General features: G+C 39.5%; 1 protein-coding gene across 1 annotated transcript; it reads right to left on the bottom strand.

Annotated features, from left to right (window-relative positions):
- Positions 1-1,688: 1,688 nt before the first annotated feature.
- On the bottom strand, positions 1,689-2,105 carry LOC118618786 (40S ribosomal protein S13-like). Its single transcript, XM_036245267.1, has one exon. The coding sequence runs from the start codon at positions 2,103-2,105 to the stop codon at positions 1,689-1,691; it is 417 nt and encodes a 138-aa protein (XP_036101160.1).
- Positions 2,106-22,000: the final 19,895 nt, after the last annotated feature.

The raw sequence follows: 22,000 nt of genomic DNA, 5'->3' as shown, positions 1-22,000 counted from the left end.
CTTACTTTTCAAAATAATTCCTAGTTATATACTGAAAAAATTCCACCTGTTGTGTATCTGCCTCTTTTTAACTGAGCAATGGTGATGTAGTTCTTAGACCTAAGGTCTGTAATTGCAATACTTTTAAAGAAAGATGTTGCTATAAGTGCTGTTAAAGTTATGAAATCAGCTTTTTCTGCTTGTTCTTAATGCTGTGGTCAAACCATAGCACAACATTATTAAAAATAATCAGTGATATACATGTGTCCTAGTTTGTTTTTTAATCTTTCAAAAACAAAGCACATGTGGCAGGGCAGGGAGGGGGACTACATATGTTTTATCTTTTTTTAATTTATTTATTTTTTATTTATTAATTTATTTTTGTTACAGATGTTTCTCATTTTCCCACCAGACACCCTCCTCCTGATCCTGACCTACCCCCTTCCCGCCCCCCCCCCCCCATAGTATTGTTGTCTACGTCCATTGCTTACCCCTACATGCATATAAGTTCTTTGGTTTACCTCATCTCTTCCCCCACCCCCTCCTCTGAAGTTTGTCAGCCTGAAACATACTCCTTTCTATATCTCTGGGTCTATTTTGTTTATAAGCTTTTTTTGTTCATTATATTCCACAAATAAGTGAGATTGTGTGGTATTTGTCTTTCTCTGATTGGTTTATTTCACTTAGCATAATGCTCTCCAGGTTCTTCCGTGTCATTTCAAAATACAGATCTTTCTTTCTTATAGCTGCATAGTATTCCACTGCATATATGTACCACAGCTTTTCTACCCATTTATCTATTGATGGACACTTGGGCTGTTTCCAGATCTTAGCAATTGTAAATAGTACTGCTATGCACATAAGAGTACATATATTCTTTCTGATGGGTGTTTCGGGCTTCTTAGACTATATTCCCACAAGTGGGATGACTGGGTCGAATGGCAGTTCAATTCTTAATTTTTTTAAGAAACACCATGTCGATTTCCATAGTGGCTACACCAGTCTGCATTCCCACCAGCAATGTACTACAGTCCCCTTTTCCCCATATCCTTGCCAGCACTTGTTTGATAATTTGTTGATGGCGCCATTCTGGCAGGTGTGAGGTGATACCTAATAGTCATTTTAATTTGCATTTCTCTAATGATTAGTGATGCTGAGCATTTTTTCTTATGTCTCTTGGCCATTTGCATGTGCTTTTTGGAGAGGTGTCTATTTAGGTCCTTTTCCCATTATTTAGTTGGGTTCTTTGTCTTCCTTTGTTGAGTTGTATGAATACTCTATATATTTTGGAAATTAACCCCTTATCTGATGTATTGTTGGTAATTATGCTCTTCCATATAATGTGTTCCCTTTCCATTTCAATGCTTGTTTCTTTTGCTGTACAGAAGCTTTTTAGTTTGATGTGGCCCCATGTATTCATTTTATCCATTGATTCTTTTGCCTTAGGTGAAAATTCTGCTATGTGTGATGTCTGAAATTTTGTTGCCTACATTTTCTTCTAAGATTTTTATAGATTCATTGGTCACATTTAAGTCTTTTATCCATTTTGAATTTATTCCTGTGTGTGGTGTAACTTGGTGGTCTAGTTTAATTTTTTTGCATGTAGCTGTCCAATTTTCCCAACACCATTTATTTTTTTCCTTGTTAAAATATTATACTGCTTGAGTACATAGACATTTTATGCAACCAGGGCAGAGGCTGTGGATGACTCATATTTCCAATTGGGGTGGGGGGTATTCTTTTGGTCTGTAATATTGAGTCAATCGGTGAATATGGCTCTCAATCAAAACCAGACAGAATTTAGCATCCTTATCCTTTCTGTTCCTCTCAAGATGCTTTTGAACAGCAACAGCTTTCTTAATTAAATGGTAGAGATCCTCAAAAAGATCAGGAGCAAGTCTTTTGGACTTAAGAATTCTCAAGATTCTATTGTCTGTCACAAAGCGTGCTTGTGCTATGCCACGTGAATCTCTCAAGATCACATTGATTTGTGAGGGAGTCAGGCCCTTCTTGTAGATTTGCTCCTTCACATCGACAGATGTCAACTTCAGCCAGATGGGGATGCTGCGGTGGTATGGCAGAGCCGACTGGGATAGGACCTTTCCAGGAACGGGCATGCGAACCATGATGGCGGCTGACTGAAAGTGGAAAAGAACCCAACACCATTTATTAAAGAGGCTGTCTTTACTCCAAAGTATGCTTTTGCCACGTTTGTCTTGGGTCAATTTCTGGGTTCTCTGTTCTGTTCCATTGATCTATTTGCCTGTTCTTGTGCCAGTACCAGGCTGTTTTGCTTATAATGGCTTTGTAGTATAACCTGAAATCCAGTAATGTGATCCCTCCTACTTCTTCTTTTTCAAGATTGCTGTGGCTATTCAGGGTCTTTTTTGGTTCCATATAAACTTTTGAAGTTTTTGTTCTAGTTCTGTGAGATATGTTGTTGGTGTTTTGATGGGGATTGCATTGAATTTTAGATTGCTATGGGTAGTATGGATATTTTAATGATGTTAATTCTTCCAGTCCGAGAACAAGGTATATGCTTCCACTTTTTTATATCTTCCTCTGTTTCTTTTTTTCAATGTCCTGTAGTTTTCTGAGAACATGTCTTTACTTTTTTGATTAAGTTTATTCCTAAGTATCTTAATTTTTTTTCTGCAATGATAAATAGAATTGTATTTTTAGTTTCTCTTTCTGTGAGTTTATTATTGGTGTATAAAAATGCCATCGATTTCTTAATGTTAGTTTTGTATCCTGCTACCTTGCCAAATTTATTTATTAAATCTAGTAAATTTTTTGCCCTGGCCGGATTGGCTCAGCGATTAGAGTGTCAGCCTGTGGTCCAGAGAGACCCAGGTTTGGTTCCTGCTAAGGGCACGTACCTCAGTTGCAGTTTGTCCCCGCACCTGGTTGGGTCGTGTGGGTGGCAACCACTCGATGTGTCCCTCACTCACTCTCTCTCTCCCACTCTATCTGAACAAAAAATGGAAAACTGTCCTCGGGTGAGGATAAAATAAATAAATAAATATAGTAAACTTTGGATGGAGTCTTCAGGGTTTTTTATGTACAATATCATGTCATCTGCAAATAATGAGTTTCACTTTCTTCTTTCTAATTGGATCCCTTTCATTTTTCCTTCCGGTCTGATTGCTGTGGCTAAGTCTTCCAGTACTATGTTAAATAAGAGTGGCAAAAGTGAGCATCCTTGTCTTGTTCCTGTTCTTTAAAAAAATTATTTTAATTTTTGCCCATTGAGTATGATGTTGGCTGTAGGTTTTTCATATATGGCCTTTATGGTGTCAAGACATGCTCCCTCTCTTTTCATATTGTTGAGTGCTTTTATCAGAAATGGGTGCTGGATTTTGTTCAATGCTTTTTCAGTGTCTGTTGACATGATCATATGCTTTTTTTTTGTTGGTTTGTTTTTAATCCACACCCAAGGACATTTTTTTTGCATTTATCTTCAGATAGAGCAGGAGGGTGAGAGGGGGAAGAAAGAGAGAGAGAGAGAGAAACATCGATGTGAGAGGGACACATCAAGTGGCTGCCATCTGTATGACCCCAACCAGGGCCAGGGATAAACTGCAACTGAGGTATGTGCTCTTAGTGGGAACCTAACCCGGACTCTTTGGTCCACGGCCCGACACTCTAACTGCTGAGCCAAAACTGCAAGGGCTTGATCATAAGGTTTTTATCTTTAATTTTGTTTATGTGGTGTATCACATTTATTGATTTGTGAATATTGTACCAGCTTTGCATCCCTGGAATGAATCCCACTTGGTCATGGAGAATAATTTTTTAAATGCATTGCTAGATCTGATTTGCTAATATTTTGTTCAGGATTTTGGCATCTGTGTTCATCAGGGATATTGGCCTGTAGTTTTCTTTCTTTGTAGTGTCTTTTTTCTGGTTTTGGAATTAGAATTATGCTTGCCTTATAAAACAAGTTTGGAAGTCTTCCTTCTTCGTGAATTCTTTGAAATAGTTTGAGGAGAATGGATATTAGTTCTTTGAATGTTCAGTAAAATTCCCCCGTGAAGCCGTCCGGGTCTGGGCGTTTGTTTGCTGGGAGAATCTTGATTAAATCTTCAATTTGTTTTGTTGTTATTGGTCTGTTCAAGTTTTCTATGTCTTTCTGGTTCAGTTTTGGGAGACTATGTGTTTCTAGAAATTTGTCTATTTTGCTTAGATTGTCAATTTTGTTGCCATATAATTGTTTATAATATTTGTTAATGATCCTTTGCATTTCTGTGGTGTCAGTTATTATTTTTCCTCTTTTATTTCTGATTTTGTGTATTTGGGTTCTCTTTCTTTGTTTCTTGGTGAGTCTAGTTAAGGGTTCATCAGCCTTACTTATCTCTTCAAAGAACCAACTCTTTGTTTCATTGATTCTTTAAATTGGTTTTTTTTTTTTTGGTCTTCATGTCATTTTTTTTTTTTTTTCTCTGATCTTTACTATTTCCTTTCCTCTACCTGCTCTGGGGTTTTTTGTTTGTTTGTTTGTTTTCTTTCTAGTTCTCTAAGTTGTGAGGTTAGATAGTCAATTAGAAATGTTTCTTGTTTCCTGAAGTAGGCCTGTACTCCTATGTTTGTTCATGTTCATTGGTTTCCAGGAAGTTTTTAATTTCTTCCTTGATCTCCTTGGTAACCTATTCATTGTTTAATAACATGCTATTTGGCCTCCATGAGTTTAAATGTTTTTGCTGTAACTGATTGCTAGTTTCATGTTATTGTGATCTGAGAGGATGCTTAATATGATTTCAATCTTCTTATACTAGTAGAGACTTAGTTTGTATGCTAACATGTGGTCTGTCTTTGAGAATGTCCCATGTGCACTTGAGAAGAATGTGAACTCTGTAGTTTTGGGGTGTAATTCTGTGTAGATATCTATTAAATCCATTTGATGTAGTGGGTCATTTAGACTTTCTGTATCCTTATTAATTTTTTGCCTAGAGTATCTATCCAGTGATGTCAGTGGGGTGTTGAAATCCCCTGTTATGATTGTATAGCTGTCAATTTCTTCTTTGTAGTCCTTCAGAAGTTTTTAAATATATTTTGGTGCTCCCTCTTTGGATGCATATATGTTTACCAAGGTTATATCTTCCTTTTGGATCAATCATTTTAATATTATGTAGTGGCCTTCTTTGTCTCTAGTTACAGCCTTATTTTGAAGTGAATTTTATTGGTTATGAGTATTGCTACCCCAGCTTTTTTTTTCTTTCCATTTGCTTGGAAATTTTTTTTCCATCCCTTCACTTTCAACCTATGTGAATCATTTGTTGTGAGGTGCATCTTTTGCATACAACATATACATGAATCATGCTTTCTTATCCAATCAACTAATCTATGTCTTTTGATTAGAGCATTTAATCCATTTACATTTAACATTATTATTGATATCTACTTATTTATTGCCATTTTTGTTTATTGTGTTTATATTTTTCTTCCTCTTTCTTCTACTAATTACAGAAATCATTTTAACATTTCTTGCAGTGCTGGTTTGGTGCTAATATATTCCTTTAACCTTTTTGTCTGGGAAGCTCTTTATTTGACCTTCTATTTTGAATGATAGCCTAGCTGAATAGAATAGTCTTGATTTCAGATCATTGTTTTTCATTACCTTGATTACTTCATGCCATTCCCTTCTGACCTATAGTGTTTCTGTTGAAAAGTCAGCTGATAGCCTTATGGGGGCTCCTTTGTCAGTAACCTGTTGCTTATCTCTAGCTGCCTTTATTAGGATTCTCTCCTTGTCTCCAATTTTTGGCATTTTAATTTTATGTGTGCTAATTGGGGCCTGCATGGGTTCTTCTTACTGGGGGCTCTATGTGCTTCTTATACTTGCATGCCATTTTCCTTCACCAAGTCAGGGATGTTTTCTATCACTACTTCAAATATATTCTCTAACCCTTGCTCCTTTTTTTCTTCTTCTGGAAGTCCTATGATGCGGATGTTGTTATGTTTCATATAGTCCCACAGTTGTCTTAGGCTGTATTCCTGTGGGGTTTTTTTTGTTTTTGTTTTTAATTTTTTTTCTTTATTGATTTTTAGAGAAAGGGGAAGGGAGAGTGAGAGAGAGATACAAACATCAATGAAAGAGAACATCCATTGGCCCACTCTTGCATGCCCCCAAATGGGGACTTGGGTCATAACCTGACCAGGAATTGAATTGGAAACCTCTTACTATCTGGGTTGACACTCAACCACAGAGGCACATCGGCCAGGCCACACCTGTTTTTCACTTGTTTTTCTCTTTTTGGTTCTCTGATTGAGCAGTTTTTTCTACCCTGTCTTCTAATTCACTGACCGATCCTTGGCTTCTTCTACTCTGCTGGTTATTCCTTCCAATGTGTTGTTGTTATTTTTTAAAAAAATATTAATTTATATATTTATTTATTTTTGTTACAAATGTTTCTCTTTTTCTCCCCATTAACACCCTACTACCCCTCTGTCCCCACATTGTCCCCAGCTTTCTTGTCCATGTCCATTAGTTATATATACATGTATATAAGTCTGTGGTTTATCTCCCTCCCCGAGCCCCTCTTCTGAGGATTGTCAGTCTGGACACTACTTCCACATTTTTGGAACTACCCTGTTCTTAAGACTGTTATGTTCATTATATTTCACAAATAAGTGAGATAATATGATGCTTGTCTTTCTCTGCTTGGCTTGTTTCGCTTAAGATAATACTTTCCAGGTCCCTCCATGTCGTCTCAAAAAATGAAAGATCTTTCTTTCTTACAGCTGCATAGTACTCCATTGTGTATATGTACCACTGCTTTTTTATTCATTTGTCTACGGATGGACACTTGGGCTGTCCAGATCTTAGCTATTGTAAATAGTGCTGCTACAAACATGGGGATACATATATTCTTTCTGATTGGTGTTTTAGGTTTCTTAGGGTATATTCCTAGAAGTGGAATTACTGGGTCAATGAAAGCTCAATTTTTAATTTTTTGAGGTAACATCATAGTGTTTTCCATAGTGGCTGCACTAGTCTGTATTCCCACCAGCAGTGTACTAGAGTCCCCTTTTCTCCACACCCTTGCCAACACTTGTTGTTGGATGACTTGTTGATGGCAGCTATTCTGACAGGTGTCAGGTGATGCCTCATTGTTTTAATTTGCATCTCTCTGATGATTAGTGATGTAGAGCATTTCTTCATATGTCTCTTGGCCATTTTTTTTTTTTTTTTTTTAAATTTCTTTATTAAAAGAATTCTCCCATTGACCCCCTCCTCCCCACTCCCACCCCCCTCCCACCTTTTCCCATACTATTGTCCATGTCCATTGGTTATGCATATAAGTTCTTTGGTTTATTTCTTCCCACCCCCCCAACCCCTTTCCCTTTGAGGTTTGTCAGTCTAGCAATGAATTTGTGCTTCTCAATCCCTTCACCTTTTTCATCCATTCCCCCAACCCCTTTCCCAACTGGCAACCAACAAAATATTCTCTGTATCTATGAGAATGTTCCTGTTCTTCCTGTTCATTTTGTTTGTAGATTCCATTGTTGATAGATATGTATTCATTGCCATTTTGTTTGTTCCTACATTTTATCTTTTTCTTTAAAAAGACCCTTCATCATTTCATATAATAACGGTTTGGTAGTGATGAACTCCTTTAACTTTTTCTTGTCTGGGAAAGTTTTTATATGTCCATCGATTCTAAATGACAGCTTTGCAGGATAGAGTAATTTTGGTTGTAGGTTCTTGGTTTTCATCACTCTGAATATTTCTTGCCACTCCCTTCTGGCCTGCAAAGTTTCTTTTGAGAAATCAGCTGACAGCCTAATGGGAACTCCCTTGTAGGTAACTAGCTGCCTTTCTCTTGCTGCTTTTAGGATTCTCTCTTTGTCTTGAACCTTTTGCATTTTGATGATGATGTGTCTTGGTGTGGGCCTCTTGGGGTTCATCTTGTTTGGGACTCTCTGTGCTTCCTGGACTTGTATGTCTGTTTCCTTCACCAAGTTAGGAAAGTTTTCTGCCATTATTGTTTCAAACAGGTTTTCGATTTCTTGTTCTCTCTCTTCTCCTTCCGGCACCCCCAAGATGCGAATGTTGGCACGCTTGAAGTCGTCCCAGAGGCTCCTTACACTATCCTCATTTTTTTGGATTCTTTTTTCTTTTTGCTGTTCTGGTTGGGCGTTTTTTGCTTCCTTATATTCCAAATCGATGGTTTGCTCCTTGGATTTACGTACTCTATTATTGAAGCTATGTAAATTATTCTTTATTTCAGTTAAAGCCTCCTTCGTTTCTAACTGTGCAGCGATCGTTTCTGACTGGTACTTTTTTATGCTCTTGAGGCCCTCACTGAGTTCATTGAGCATCCTTATAAGCAGTATTTTGAACTCAGCATCTGTTAGGTTGCTTATCTCCATTTCGCTTAGTTCTTTTCTTGGGGTTTTGTTCTGTTCTTTCATTTGGGACCTGTTTCTTTGTATCCTCATTTTGCTGCCTTCCTGTGTTTGTTTCTGTGTATTACTTAATGAGAGGTATGGGGCTCGCTGAGACCCGATGCTGCTCGTTTGAAAGAATTTAGGAAAAACCTGAAGCAGGACCCAAGACAGGCCAATCCTATGGTTAAGCAAGTAGCAACAGCTTGGGTGGGCCTGAAAGTTGGGTGGGGCGGGGCCTCAGGGAGTCAGCAGGGCGGGGCTACCAGTATGAGCCAGGTTGCTGGAGTCCCAGATATGGCGACTGTCTGCCGCCCCAGGGAAGGGCTCACCAAAGGAACAAAGGCCTCTGACAGCACGTTTGTCCCCGAGAAAGCCCCCTCTCCAGCCCTCGCTCCAGTGCCAAACAGCTCAGTTCCTCCCTGTATTTCTCTGGTGCCCCTGGAGCTGCCTCCCCTCCGAGCTTGGAGGGAGAGAGTCCGACCAGTCTGTGCGCGGGCCCTTTAGGGAGCTGCCTGTGGCTCCAGCCAGGTCAGCTTCCCTGAGCCTCAGTTTCTGCTGGTTTTTCCAGCCAGAAGTTATGGGGACTTCTCTTCCTGGCACTGGAAACCTGAGCGGGGCACCTGGTGTGGGACGGGGACCCCTCAGTCCTCAGGAAGGACCTTCCCAGCCTCGGGAGCCTCCTGATTTTTATCCGCCACACTTGGGTGTGGGACCAGCCCGTCGCGCCGCCGCCGTGCCGCTGCCGCCACCCCTCGCGCCGCCGCCCCTCCTACCAGTCTGGATGTAGCTGCCTTTTTTTTTAATTCCGTAGTTGTAGGACTTCCATTCAGCTTGATTTCAGGCGGTTTTGGATGATGGTTGTTCTGTAGTTTTGTTGTAACTTGGATGTGGTTGTGGGAGGACGCGATACTGCGTTTCCCTACGCCGCCATCTTGACCGGAAGTCCTCTCTCTTGGCCATTTGTATGTCCTGTTTGGAGATGTGTTTGTTCAGCTCCTCTCCCATTTTTTAATTGGGTTCTTTGTCTTCCTTTTGTTGAGTTGTATGAGCACTCTATATATATTGGAAATTAACCCCTTATCTGATACATCATTGGCAATGATGTTCTCCCATACAGTGGGTTGCCTTTCCATTTTGATGATTGTTTCTTTTACTGTGCAGAAGCTTTTTAGTTTGATGTAGTCTCATGTGTTCATTTTTTCCTTTGTTTCTGTGTCTTAGGTGATATATCAGTGAAAATTCTGCGTCGTATGATGTCAGAAATTTTGTTGCCTACATTTTCTACTAGAATTTTTATGGATTCATAGGTCACATTTAAGTCTTTTATCCATTTTGAGTTTATTTTTATGTATGGTGTAAGTTGATGGTCTAGTTTCTTTTTTTTTGCATGTAGCTGTCCAATTTTCCCAACACCATTTATTAAAGAGGCTGTCTTTACTCCACTGTATGCTCTTGCCAACTTTGTCAAATATTAATTGAGCATATTGCCTTGGGTCCATTTCTGGGTTTTCAGTTGTGTTTCACTGGCCTATATGCTTGTTCTTGTGCCAGTACCAGGCTGTTTTCATTACAGTCGTTTTGTAGTATAACCTGATATCTGCTATTGTGATACCACCTACTTTGTCCTTCTTTTTCAAAATTGCTGTGGCTATTCGGGAACTTTTTTGTTCCATATGAACTTTTGAAGTATTTGTTCTAGTTCTGCGACATATGTGGTTGGTGTTTTGATGGGGATTGCATTGAATCTATAGATTTCTTTGGGTAGTATGGACATTTAAATGATGTTAATTCTTCCAATCCATGAACAGGGTATGTGCTTCCACTTTTTTATATCTTCTTCTATTCCTTTTTTCAATTTCCTGTAGTTTTTTGCAAATAGGTCCTTTACTTCTTTGGTTAAGTTTATTCCTAGGTATCTTTTTTTTTTTTTTTTGGCGTGATGGTAAATGGGATTGTTTTTTCAGTTTCTCTTTCTGTGAGTTTATCATTGGTGTACAAGAATGCCGTCGATTTCTTGACGTTAATTTTGTATCCTGCTACATTGCCAAATTCATTTATTAAGTCCAGTCGATTTTTGATGGAGTCTTTAGGGTTTTCTATGTATAATATCATGTCATCTGCAAATAATGACCGTTTCACTTCCTCCTTTCCAATTTGGATCCCTTTTATTTTTTCCTCATGTCTGATTGCTGTGGCTAAGACTTCCAGTACAATGTTAAATAAGAGTGGCGAAAGTGGACATCCCTGTCTTGTTCCTGTTCTTAATGGAAATCATTTTAGTTTCTGTCCATTGAGTATGATGTTGGCTGTAGGTCTTTCATATATGGCCTTTATTATATCGAGATATGATCCCTCTATTCCTACATTGCTGAGCGTTTTTATCAGAAATGGATGCTGGATTTTGTCGAATGCTTTTTCAGCATCTAAGGATATGAGCATGTGGTTTTTATTCTTCATTTTGTTTATGTTGGGTATCACATTTATTGATTTGAGAATATTGTACCAGCCTTGAATACCTGGAATAAATCCCACTTGGTCATGGTGAATAATTTTTTTGATGTATTGCTGGATCTGATTTGCTAGTATTTAGTTCAGGATTTTGGCATCTATGTTCATCAGGAATATTGGCCTGTAGTTTCCTTTCTTTGTAGTGTCTTTTCCTGGTTTTGGAATTAGAATTATGCTGGCCTCATAGAACGTGTTTGGAAGTCTTCCTTCTTCTTGAATTTTTTGAAATAGTTTTAGGAGAATGGGTGTTAGTTCCTATTTGAATGTTCGGTAAAACTCACCCGTGAAGCCATCTGGGCCTGGGCTCTTGTTTGCTGGGAGAGTCTTGATTACCTCCTCAATTTCCTTATTTGTTATTGGTCTATTGAAGTTTTCTGTCTCTTCCTGGTCCAGTTTTGGGAGACTGTATGTTTCTAGAAATTTGTCCATTTCACATAGATTGTCAAATTTGTTGCCATATAGTTGTTCATAGTTAACAATTTTTTGTATTTCTCTGGTGTTGGTTGTTACTTCTCTTTCATTTCTGATTTTGTGTATTTGAGTTCTCTCTCTTTATTTCTTGGTGAGTCTAGCTAAGGGTCCGTCGATCTTGTTTATCTTTTAAAAAAAGCATCTCTTTGTTTCATTGATCCTTTGAATTGTTTTTTTGGTCTCTATGTCATTTATTTCTGCTCTGATCTTTACTATTTTCTTCCTTCTACTTGCTCTGGGGTTTTCTTATTGTTTGCTTTCTAATTCTTTAAGTTGTGAGGTTAGACAGTCAATTAGAAAATTTTTTTGTTTCTTGAGGTAGGCGTGTAGTGCAATGAACTTCCCTCTCAGGACTGCTTTTGCTGTATCCCATAGATTTTGTATTGTTGTGTGTTCATTTTCATTAGTTTCCAGGAAGTTTTTAATTTCTTCCTTGATCTCCTCGGTAACCAATTCATTGTTTAATAATATGTTATTTAGCCTCCAGGTGTTGAAATGTCTTTGCATGTTCTTGTTGCAATTGATTTCTAGTTTCATGCCATTGTGATCTGAGAAGATGCTTGATATGATTTCAATCTTCTTGAACTTGTAGAGATTTAGTTTGTGTCCTATCATGTGGTCTATCTTTGAGAATGTCCCATGTGCACTTGAGAAAAATGTGTATTCTGTAGTTTTGGGGTGTAATTCTCTGTAGATATCTATTAAATCCATTTGGTCTAGTGCTTCATTTAGAGTCTTTGTTTCCTTGCTAATTTTTTGCCTAGAGGATCTATCCCGTGCTGTCAACGGGGTGTTGAAGTCCTCTGCTATGAATGTATTGCTGTTGATTTCTTCTTTGAAGTCCTCCAGAAGATTTTTAATATATTTTGATGCTCCTATTTTGGGTGCATATATGTTTATCAAGGTTATATGTTCCTGTTGGATAGATCCTTTCAATATTATGTAGTGGCTTTCTTTGTCTCTAGTTATGGCCTTCATTTTGAAATCTATTTTATCAGATATGAATTTTGCTACCCCAGCTTTTTTTGCTTTCCATTTGCTTGGAAAATTTTTTTCAATCCCTTCACTTTCAATCTATGTGAGTCTTTTGTTGTGATGTGGGTCTCTTGTAAACAACATATAGATGAGTCATGCTTTCTTATCCAATCAGCTACTCTGTGTCTTTTTATGGGAGCATTCAATCCATTTACATTTAAGGTGATTATTGATATGTACTTATTTATTGCCATTTTTGTTTAGTGTGGTTCTATTTTGCTTCCCATTTCTACTGCTAATTACAGCAGTCCTTTTAACATTTCTTGCAGTGCTGGTTTGGTGCTAATGTATTCCCTTAGCCTTTTTTTTTGTCTGGGAAGCTCTTTATTTGACCTTCTATTTTGAATGATAGCCTTGCTGGGTAGAGTAGTCTTGGATTCAGATTCTTGTTTTTCATGACTTTGATTATTTCATGCCATTCCCTTCTGGCCTGTAGTGTTTCTTGTGAGAAGCCAGTTGAGAGCCTTATGGGGTTTTCTTTGTAGATAACCTGTTGCTTATCTCTTGCTGCTTTTAGGATTCTCTCTTTGTCTTTAATTTGTGGCATTTTAATTACTATGTGTCTTGGTGTGGGCCTGTTTGGGTTCTTCTTACTTGGGACTCTGTGTGCTTCTTGAGCTTGAATGCCTTCTTCCTTCACCAAATTAGGGAAGTTTTCTGTCACTATTTCTTAGAATATATTCTCTATCCCTTGTTCATTTTCTCCTTCTTCGGGGACTGCTATGATGCAAATATTATTACATTTATAGTTGTCCCACAGTTCTCTTCAGCTGTCTTCCTGTTTTTTAATAGTTTTCTCCTTTTGTTTTTCTTATTGGTTGATTTTTTCTACCCTGTCTTCTACTTCACTGATGCGGTCCTCAGCTTCCTCTACTCTGCTTTTTAAACCTTCCAATGTGTTTTTCATTTCTGAGCTGTCATTTTTTATCTCTTCTTGGTGGTTTTTAACTTACAATTGGCTAATTTTCAGCATCTCTATGTCCTTAGTCATGCTGTTGAGCTTCCTCAAGATCATGGCTCTGAATTCTAGCTCTGTTAACATGCCTAATTGCTCCACATTGATCTCATCTTCGGTGGAGGTCTCTCGCTTTTTCACTTGGCTTCTGTTTCTGTGTTTTACTATTGTGCCTATCACAGTGGGCTTTGGAGCCTGTCAAGTTTTCCCTGTGGTTGTTGGTGTTCTGCTGTTTGTGGCTCCCTCTCCTGGCTTTAGATGAGCAAGGGAAGACCCACGTTAAACACCACTGTCAAGTGTTACTTTCCTGGTTAAAGTTGCTAGCCCAGGAAAGGTACTGTTAACCTCTAGCTTTTTGCCTGGAGGCCAGCAGTCAAGGTTACTTGATGAGTTTTGGGTTGTCAGTTGATTGAAAAACTCCCTCAGGTGCTCAGCATAAGGGGATTTCACGAGGGTGGGGCAGATGCTGGTTGTTAATGAGCTTCAATTAGCACTTCAAAGGCCCACAGGGTGGGGTTGGATCTCTGAGGGAGGGGCTCCTGCCTCTTCCCAGAGCCCTGGGAAGGAGCAATATGGCCACCATCCTGCGTGGCTTCCACTCAGCAAAAGCTCTGAGTGCCCTCCAAATCCTGAGTGTACCGACACAGTTCCAGTCCAGTCTGCCCTCCCTCTGCTGGAGCCGAAGGTGAGTGGCTGTGGTTTTTTTAGCCTCTGTCCCGGCTCTGTGCTGTGGACCCGCTTGGGAGCGTAACCCGAGGGCTCCGCTCACAGCTAACGCCGCTGCCGAGCTGCCGACCGTGGGCTCCCAGCCCCCGTCTTGCGCCTTCGCCAACCTACCAGGATCGAGTCAGTGTCCCTGGTTGTATGGTCCTCGGAAACTGCTTTTCTGTTGGTTTTTCCCATCGATTTGTCTGTGTTATAGTTGTAATTCCAGTTTGGTTCTGGGAGACCGTCTGTGTAGCTTCCGTTCACTCTGCTGCCATTTTGGAATCCTGTCAATTTCTTGATATTAATTTTATATCCTGCTACTTTGCCAAATTCATTTATTAAGTCTAGTAAATTTTGGATGGAATCTCTAGGGTTTTTTTTATGTATAATATCATGTCATCTGCAAATAATGATAGTTTCACTTCCTCCTTTTCAATTTGGATCCCTTTTATTTTTTCTTCCTGTCTGATCGCTGTGGCTAAGAATTCCAGTACTATGTTAAATAAGAGTGGTGAAAGTGGGCATCCTTGTCTTGTGCCTGTTCTTAAGGGAAATGCTTTTAGTTTTTGTCCATTGAGTATAATGTTGGCTGTAGGTCTTTCATATATGACCTTTATTATGTTGAGATACGATCCCTTTATTCCCAAATTGCTGAGCATTTTTATCAGAAATGGTTGCTGGATTTTGTCCAAAGCTTTTTCAGCATTTATTGATATGTTCATATGGTTTTTATCTTTCATTTTGTTTATGTGGTGTTTCACATTATTGATTTGTGAATATTGTACCAGCTTTGCATCCCTGGAATGAATCCCACTTGGTCATGGAGAATAATTTTTTAAATGCATTGCTAGATCTGATTTGCTAATATTTTGTTCAGGATTTTGGCATCTGTGTTCATCAGGGATATTGGCCTGTAGTTTTCTTTCTTTGTAGTGTCTTTTTCTGGTTTTGGGATTAGAATTATGCTGGCCTCATAAAACAAGTTTGGAAGTCTTCCTTCTTCTTGAATTCTTTGAAATAGTTTGAGGAGAATGGATATTAGTTCTTCTTTGAATGTTCAGTAAAATTCCCCTGTGAAGCCGTCCGGGCCTGGGCGTTTGTTTGCTGGGAGAATCTTGATTAAATCTTCAATTTGTTTTGTTGTTATTGGTCTGTTCAAGTTTTCTATGTCTTTCTGGTTCGGTTTTCGGAGACTGTGTGTTTCTAGAAATTTGTCTATTTTGCTTAGATTGTCGAGTTTGTTTCCATATTTGTTCATAATATTTGTTAACAATCCGTTGTATTTCTGTGGTATCAGTTATTATTTCTTCTCTTTCATTTCTGATTTTGTGTATTTGGGTTCTCTCTGTTTCATGGTGAGTCTAGCTAAGGGTCCATCAATCTTGTTTGTCTTTGCAAAGAACCAGCTCTTTGTTTCGTTGATCCTTTGAATTGTTTTTTTTGGTCTCCATGTCATTTATTTCTGCTCTGATCTTTACTATTTCCTGCCTTCTACTTGCTCTGGGGTTTTCTTATTGGTTGCCTTCTAGTTCTTTAAGTTGTGAGGTTAGATATTCTATTAGACATTTTTCTTGTTTCTTGAGGTAGGTCTGTAGTGCTATGAACTTCCCTCTCAGAACTGCTTTTGCTGCATCCCATAGATTTTGTTTTGTTGTGTGTTCATTTTTATTGGTTTTCAGGAAGTTTTTAATTTCTTCCTTAATCTCCTCGGTAACCCATTCATTGTTCAATAACATGCTATTTAGCATCCATATTTTCAAATGTCTTTCCTTTTTCTTGTTGCAATTGATTTCTAGTTTCATGCCATTGTGATCTGAGAACATGCTTGATATGTTTTCAATCTTCTTGAACTTGTAGAGACATAGTTTGTGTCCTAAGAAGTCTCTATCTTTGAGAATGTCTCATGTGCACTTGAGAAGAATGTGAATTCTGCAGGTTTTGGGTGCAATTCTCTGTAGATATCTATTAAATCCATTTGATCTAGCACTTAATTTAGAGTCTCTGTTTTCTTGTTGTTGTTGTTTTTTTTTGTCTGGAGGATCTATCCAGTGCTGTCAACGGGGTGTTGAAGTCCCCTGCTATGATTGTGTTGCTGTCAATTTCTCCTTGGAAGTCCTCCAGAAGATTTTTAATATATTTTGTTGCTCCTATATTGGGTGCATATGTTTACCAAGGTTATAGCCTCTTGTTGGATAGATCATTTCAATATTAGGTAGTAGCCCTCTTTGTCTTTAATCATGGCCTTCATTTTGAAATTTATTTGAACAGATATGAGTATTGCTACCCCAGCTTTTTTTTTCTTTTCCTTTTCTTGGAAGACTTTTTTCCATCCCTTCACTTTCAACCCATGTGAGTCTTTTGTTGTGAGTTGGGTGTCTTGTAAACAATATATAGATGAGTCATTCTTTTTTATCCAGCTAGCTACTCTGTGTCTCTTTATCAGAGGATTCAGACCATTTACATTTAAGGTGATTACTGAAATGTCCTTATTTGTTGCCATTTTTGTTTGGTGTGGTTGTATTTTTCTTCCTATTTCTTGTACTAATTGCTGCAGTCCTTTTAACATTTCTTGCAGTGCTGGTTTTTTTTGTTTTGTTTTGTTTTGTTTGGTCTGGGAAGCTCTTTATTTGACCTTCTATTTTGAATGATATCCTTGCTGGATATAGTAGTCTTGGATTCAGATCCTTGTTTTCCATGACCTTGATTACTGCATGCCATTCCCATCTGGCCTTTAATGTTTCTGTTGAGAAATCAGCTGATAGCCTTTTGGGGGTTCCTTTGTAGGTAACCTGTTGTTTATCTTTTGCTTCCTTTAGAAGTCTTTCTTTGTCTTTAATTTTTGGCATTCTAATTATTATGTGTCTTGATGTGGGGCTTTTTGGGTTCTTCTTACTTGGGGCTCTTTGTGTTTCTTCAACTTAAATGTTTTCTTCATTTAGGAAAGTTTTTGTTACTATTTTTTCAAATATATTCTCTAATCCTTTCCCACTTTCTTCTTCTTTGGGGAGTCCTATGATGCAAATATTATTACGTTTCTAGTTGTCCCACCGTTCTCTGAAGCTGTCTTTTTGTTTTTCAATTGTTTTTTCCTTTGGTTTTCTGATTGGTTGATTTTTTTCTACCCTGTCTTCTAATTCACTGATCCGGTCCTCAGCTTCCTCTACTCTGCTGGTTAGTCCTTCCAGTATGTTCTTTATTTCTGCTATGTCATGCTTCATTTCCATTTGGTTGGTTTTCAGTGTTTCTATATCTTTACTCATGGTGTTGATGACCTTACTTTTGCTGTTGAGCCTTCTCAAGATCATGGCTGTGAACTCTTTCTCTGATAAGGTGCTTAACTGCATTTCATTTATCTCATCTTTGATAGAGTTCTTTTCTTTCATTTGGGATTTTGTTTTTATCTGTTTGTTTCACCATTTTGGCTATCTCAGTGGTTTTTGGAGCCTGCTAAAATTATTCTGTGGGTGTTGGTGTTCTGCTGTTTGTGGCTCTCTCTACTGGGTTTGGATGAGGATTGGAGGGCCTACGTTAAATACCACTGCCAAGTCTTACTTCCTGGGTAGATTTGCAAGCCCAGGAAAGGTGGTTATCCTCCAGATTTTTGCCTGGAGGGTAGTAGTCTCAGTTCCTCAAGGCCTTGGAATGTAGACCTGGTGTTCTGTGTAAGAGGATTTCCAGAGGGTGGGACAGATGCTGGTTGTTAATGAGCCTCAATTTGCATTTCTTTGCCTCACCTGGAAGGAGCTGAATCTCCAAAGGTCGGGCTGCTGCTTCTCTCCCCAGCTCTGGGAAGGAGCAAACTGGCCACCCTGCTTTGTGGCTGTGACTCAGCAAAAACTCTAAGCGCCCTTTAAATCTCAGGTGTCCTTACAAAGTTCTAGTCCAGTCTGCCCGCCCTCTGCCAGAGCCCCAGGTTAGTGGCTGTAGTCAATTCAGTGCTCTGTTTCAGCCCTCTGTGCTGTGGAGCATGCTTGGTATTTTATTCCCAAGGGCACTGCTGACAGCTTAGACCACTGCTGTTTGTGGGCTCCCAGCCCACCACCCTCTCGTGCCTCTGCAGATCCTACCAGTGTCCCTGGTTACATGGTCTTGTCCCGCTGCTTTTATCCAATGATTTGTTTTTATTTTAGTTGTAATTCTTGTTTGGTCCTGGGAGATGTTTTTGTAGCTTTCATTCACTCCACCGCCATCTTTAACCTGAATCCTAATGTGTTCTTTATTGCTGCTATGTCATTCTTTATTTTTAATTGGTTGATTTTCAATGCTTCTATATCTATATTCATGCTGTTGAGATTACTCATGATTATTATTCTGATCTCTCCCTCTGATATCTTGCTTAGTTCCCTTTCATTTATTTCATCCTTTGTCAAATTATCTTGTTCTTTCATTTGGGATTTGTTTCTTTGTTTCACCCTTTTGGCTATCAGTGGGTTTTGGAGCCTGCCAATTTTCCCTGTGGGTGTTGGTGTTTCACTGGTTGTGGCTTTCTCTACTGGGTTTGGATGAGTGTGGGAGGACCCACATTAACCACCACTGTCAAGTTTAATTTTCTGGGTAGATTTGCAATCCCAGAAAAGGTTCAGTTATCTTCTAGCTTTTTGACTGGAGGCTAATAGTCTCAATTACTTGATGAGCATTTGGTTGTAGCCCTTAACTGAATGAAAAAAATCCCTGTGTTCAGGGTAAGAGAATTTCCAGTGGGTGGGGCAGATGATTGCTGGCTGTTAATGAACCTGAATTTGCATTTCTTTGGCCTGGCCTGGTGGTATTAAATTACTGAGGGAGGAGCTGTACCTTCTCCCTGGGGCTCTGGGGCTCTTTGAGTAAGATGGCTACTATTTTAGGAGGGAGTGAGTCAGTACAAATCTTTCAGTGCCCTCCATGTCCCGAGTCTCTCCACACAGTTCTAATCCAGTCTTCCCTCCCTCTGCCAGAGCTGAAGGTGAGTAGCTGTAGCTAATTTAGTGCTCTGTCCCAGCTCTCTGTGCTGTGGAGCTGGCTTGGGATTTTAACCCTGAGGAAGCTGCTCACAGCTAAAACAGCTGCTATCCATTGGCTCCCATCCTGCCCTTTTGCACCTCTTCAGTTCCTACCAGGCTCTATTTAGGGTTCTTTTTCTGTCCCTGGTTATATGGGTTCTCTCTAGCTGCTTTTCTATTGGTTTCCCCCAGCAATTTGTCCTTATTTTAGTTGTATTCCAGTTTGGTCCTAGGAGATGCTCTGTGTAGCTTCCATTCACTCTGCTGCCATTTTGGAATCACTGATTCCATGTGTTTTAAAACCCATCTCAAAGAAACATGTCTTTGCCCTAGCTAACCTTTCCATTCAGTTTGTCTTGATTCTGACTTAAAAAAAAATTATTATATCCTACTATAAACAACTCTGACCAGATCATACTGTATGATTCTTTCCTCAATTCTGTGTTCTCCACAGAATATTCAGGAGTTGACCTTAGGTCTCATCATGAGAAGAACCATTGAGAACTGCTTCACCTGAGCTGAGGTGCCTGGAGATGAGTTGGCAGCTATCTTCAAAGTTTCTGGATGGCTGTTGCAGAGAAACTGAGGTCAGCTCAGCCCAAAGCATGGATAAGATTTCTAACATAATAACTTATATTATGGTATTTTATAAAGGAAATTAGAAAGCTCTAAGGAGAAAAATAGATGTAAGAAAAGGATTTCTTTTCCTTAAAACAGGAACTAGTCATTGATAAACCACACTGTGCTCTGCAATAAATTCTATAGTCTTATTCAGCAGATCATTTGAGAAATATTAAAGAATTCCCCGAATTTGCTATTCTTGAGTAAAGCTAAGATTAGTGTAAAAATTCCTCATGGGGAAAGTTCTGCTCAGAAGGAATAACGGGATTCTGGACTTGAGATTCCTATGTGATGATTCTATTCAGTAAACCCTGGGGTCAGTTTGTGATAACAGAGAAACAGCAGAGAACTCCCACCCCTGCCCCACCATAGGAATCTGCACCAAGTGTCATCTGGTAGCTGACTCATTGTGGGGTCCCCTAAAAGCAAAGACTGAGTCAAGGATCTGGATGCAGGTAGCTTACCTAGAGCTGTTCCCAGAGGAGGAAGCTGGTGAATAAGTGAGGAGGGAGAGATAGTAAATGTGCTCGAACTGGTTTCTACTCTAGGCAACAGGGGCTAGTATGGCACCAAGAAACCACGTAGGAAAGGAGCACGGGACACCAATCCCAGTGCCCTGGCTGTGGACTGAGCAACCTCTGAAGACTTCAGAAGAAGCCCCAAGGCAGAATAACACTGACATTTAATGCCTGGAAGGGTCCAGTATACACAGTAACTGTCTAGACTGGAGCCTAAATGACAGTGACCAAGGAACTTTGGAGGAGGCTCTCACACCTCTACAACAGTGCACACCAGTCCTTGAAAGTACCAGGTACTGCCTGCCAGAGAGAGAAATGCCAAGATCTGGACCCAGTTTTTCAGGATAGGCTTACACTAAGTACAGGACATATACGGAGTCCCACACCTCCTCCCCTTGAGGATGTTCTTAAGTTCTGTCTGGGCTTCCTTGTGCCCCAACCTGAGAATTCAGGGAGCTCTCCACTAGACTTCAGTGCTACTGAAACGTGCCCACACCAGACCCCAGACTCCTACAATCTCTGGCTGTCTTTGGCTGACTGTTCATTGGTTTGTTTGTGAAACAGCAGAGCTGCCAACTGCTAAACAGGTCAACTAGGAGCCACACTCATGAGGCTGCCCTCTCCCTGTACCTTCAGAACATTTACACATGCAGGTCATGCTTAGAAGAATCCTCCAGAATTTTTCAGAGGTCCACCTATAGTGAGCCTTGGAATAAAACACCATATTCTGACCCTGTGATACTTGCACAGAACAGTGTATAATGAGTCTGTTACTTAGAACATCATAATCAGGTTTCTCTTATTACACTGTTTTGATGTTTTGCGCTAAATGCGTTCTAATTAAAATGTGCTTTTTTCCTAATCCTCACTCAAGGATATGTTTCTATTGATTTTTAGGGAGAGAAGGAAAAGAGAGAGAGAGATGTGAGAAACATAGATTAATTGCCTCCCACACATGCCCTGACTAGGGATAGAATCTGCAGCCCTTTGGTGTATGGGACAATGCTCCAACCAACTGAGACACCCAGCCAGGGCAAAATGCACATTTAAAATAGCAGCCAAAAAGTAAAGGCTTTATGTTTATAAAGGTCTGTGTTTTAATGCCATGTTTCTGTCCAGACCTCAGGTTTTCCCCTAATAGTGCAAATCTCATTCACCCTACTTTCTACTCCCACTGTGAAGAAAAGAGATTAGCTGTGCAAAAGCTACAGTTTAATCATTGGAACACAACATAGTGGTAACTGAAATAGAGAACCTGAAAGGCCTTACCAGGAAGCATTTACATATATTGACAAATAGTTGCATAGAGTAGCTCTTGCGTAATTTAACCTGTTTACACAGCCATTTATTTGCATTTATACAGTTGTACTGTCATTACTGTTATCAGGCATCTGTAAACAGAAAATGTCTTAGTGAACAGAATAAGCATGTTTTGAAACCAAAGGACAAATGTCTGGTCTCTCCACTGTGCTGGGTGGCCATCCCCTTGCCTAGTCTTCAACTGTGCTGCTGCTCGAGCAAGGGCTCTGTTCGTCACGCCGGACTTTGGCATGGGACTCAGAGGTGATTTAGCACCTGTCTCACTTCTGTGAGATTTCCTATTTAGTTAAATGGCAACACAGGCTTTGGAGCCCATAGACCTGGATAGGTGAAATATTAGCTTTGCCTCAAGTTAATGTCCCTAAAGGGCACATATACAACAGGAACACCAATAGGAAAGTCTGGAGGAGGAAGTGTGCTTGCCATGCAGGTCCCTCAACAAGGAAGGGCCTGTAACTTTCATATTCTAGGTTTGATTTCAGATATATTTTGTGTCCAGCTAGTGTGGCTCAGTG

This window comes from Molossus molossus, unplaced genomic scaffold, assembly GCF_014108415.1.
Source record: "Molossus molossus isolate mMolMol1 unplaced genomic scaffold, mMolMol1.p scaffold_m16_p_6, whole genome shotgun sequence".
NCBI classification, from domain to species: domain Eukaryota; kingdom Metazoa; phylum Chordata; class Mammalia; order Chiroptera; family Molossidae; genus Molossus; species Molossus molossus.
Note: the sequence above shows the minus strand (reverse complement) of the source record. Positions and strands in the feature narration are given on the sequence as shown.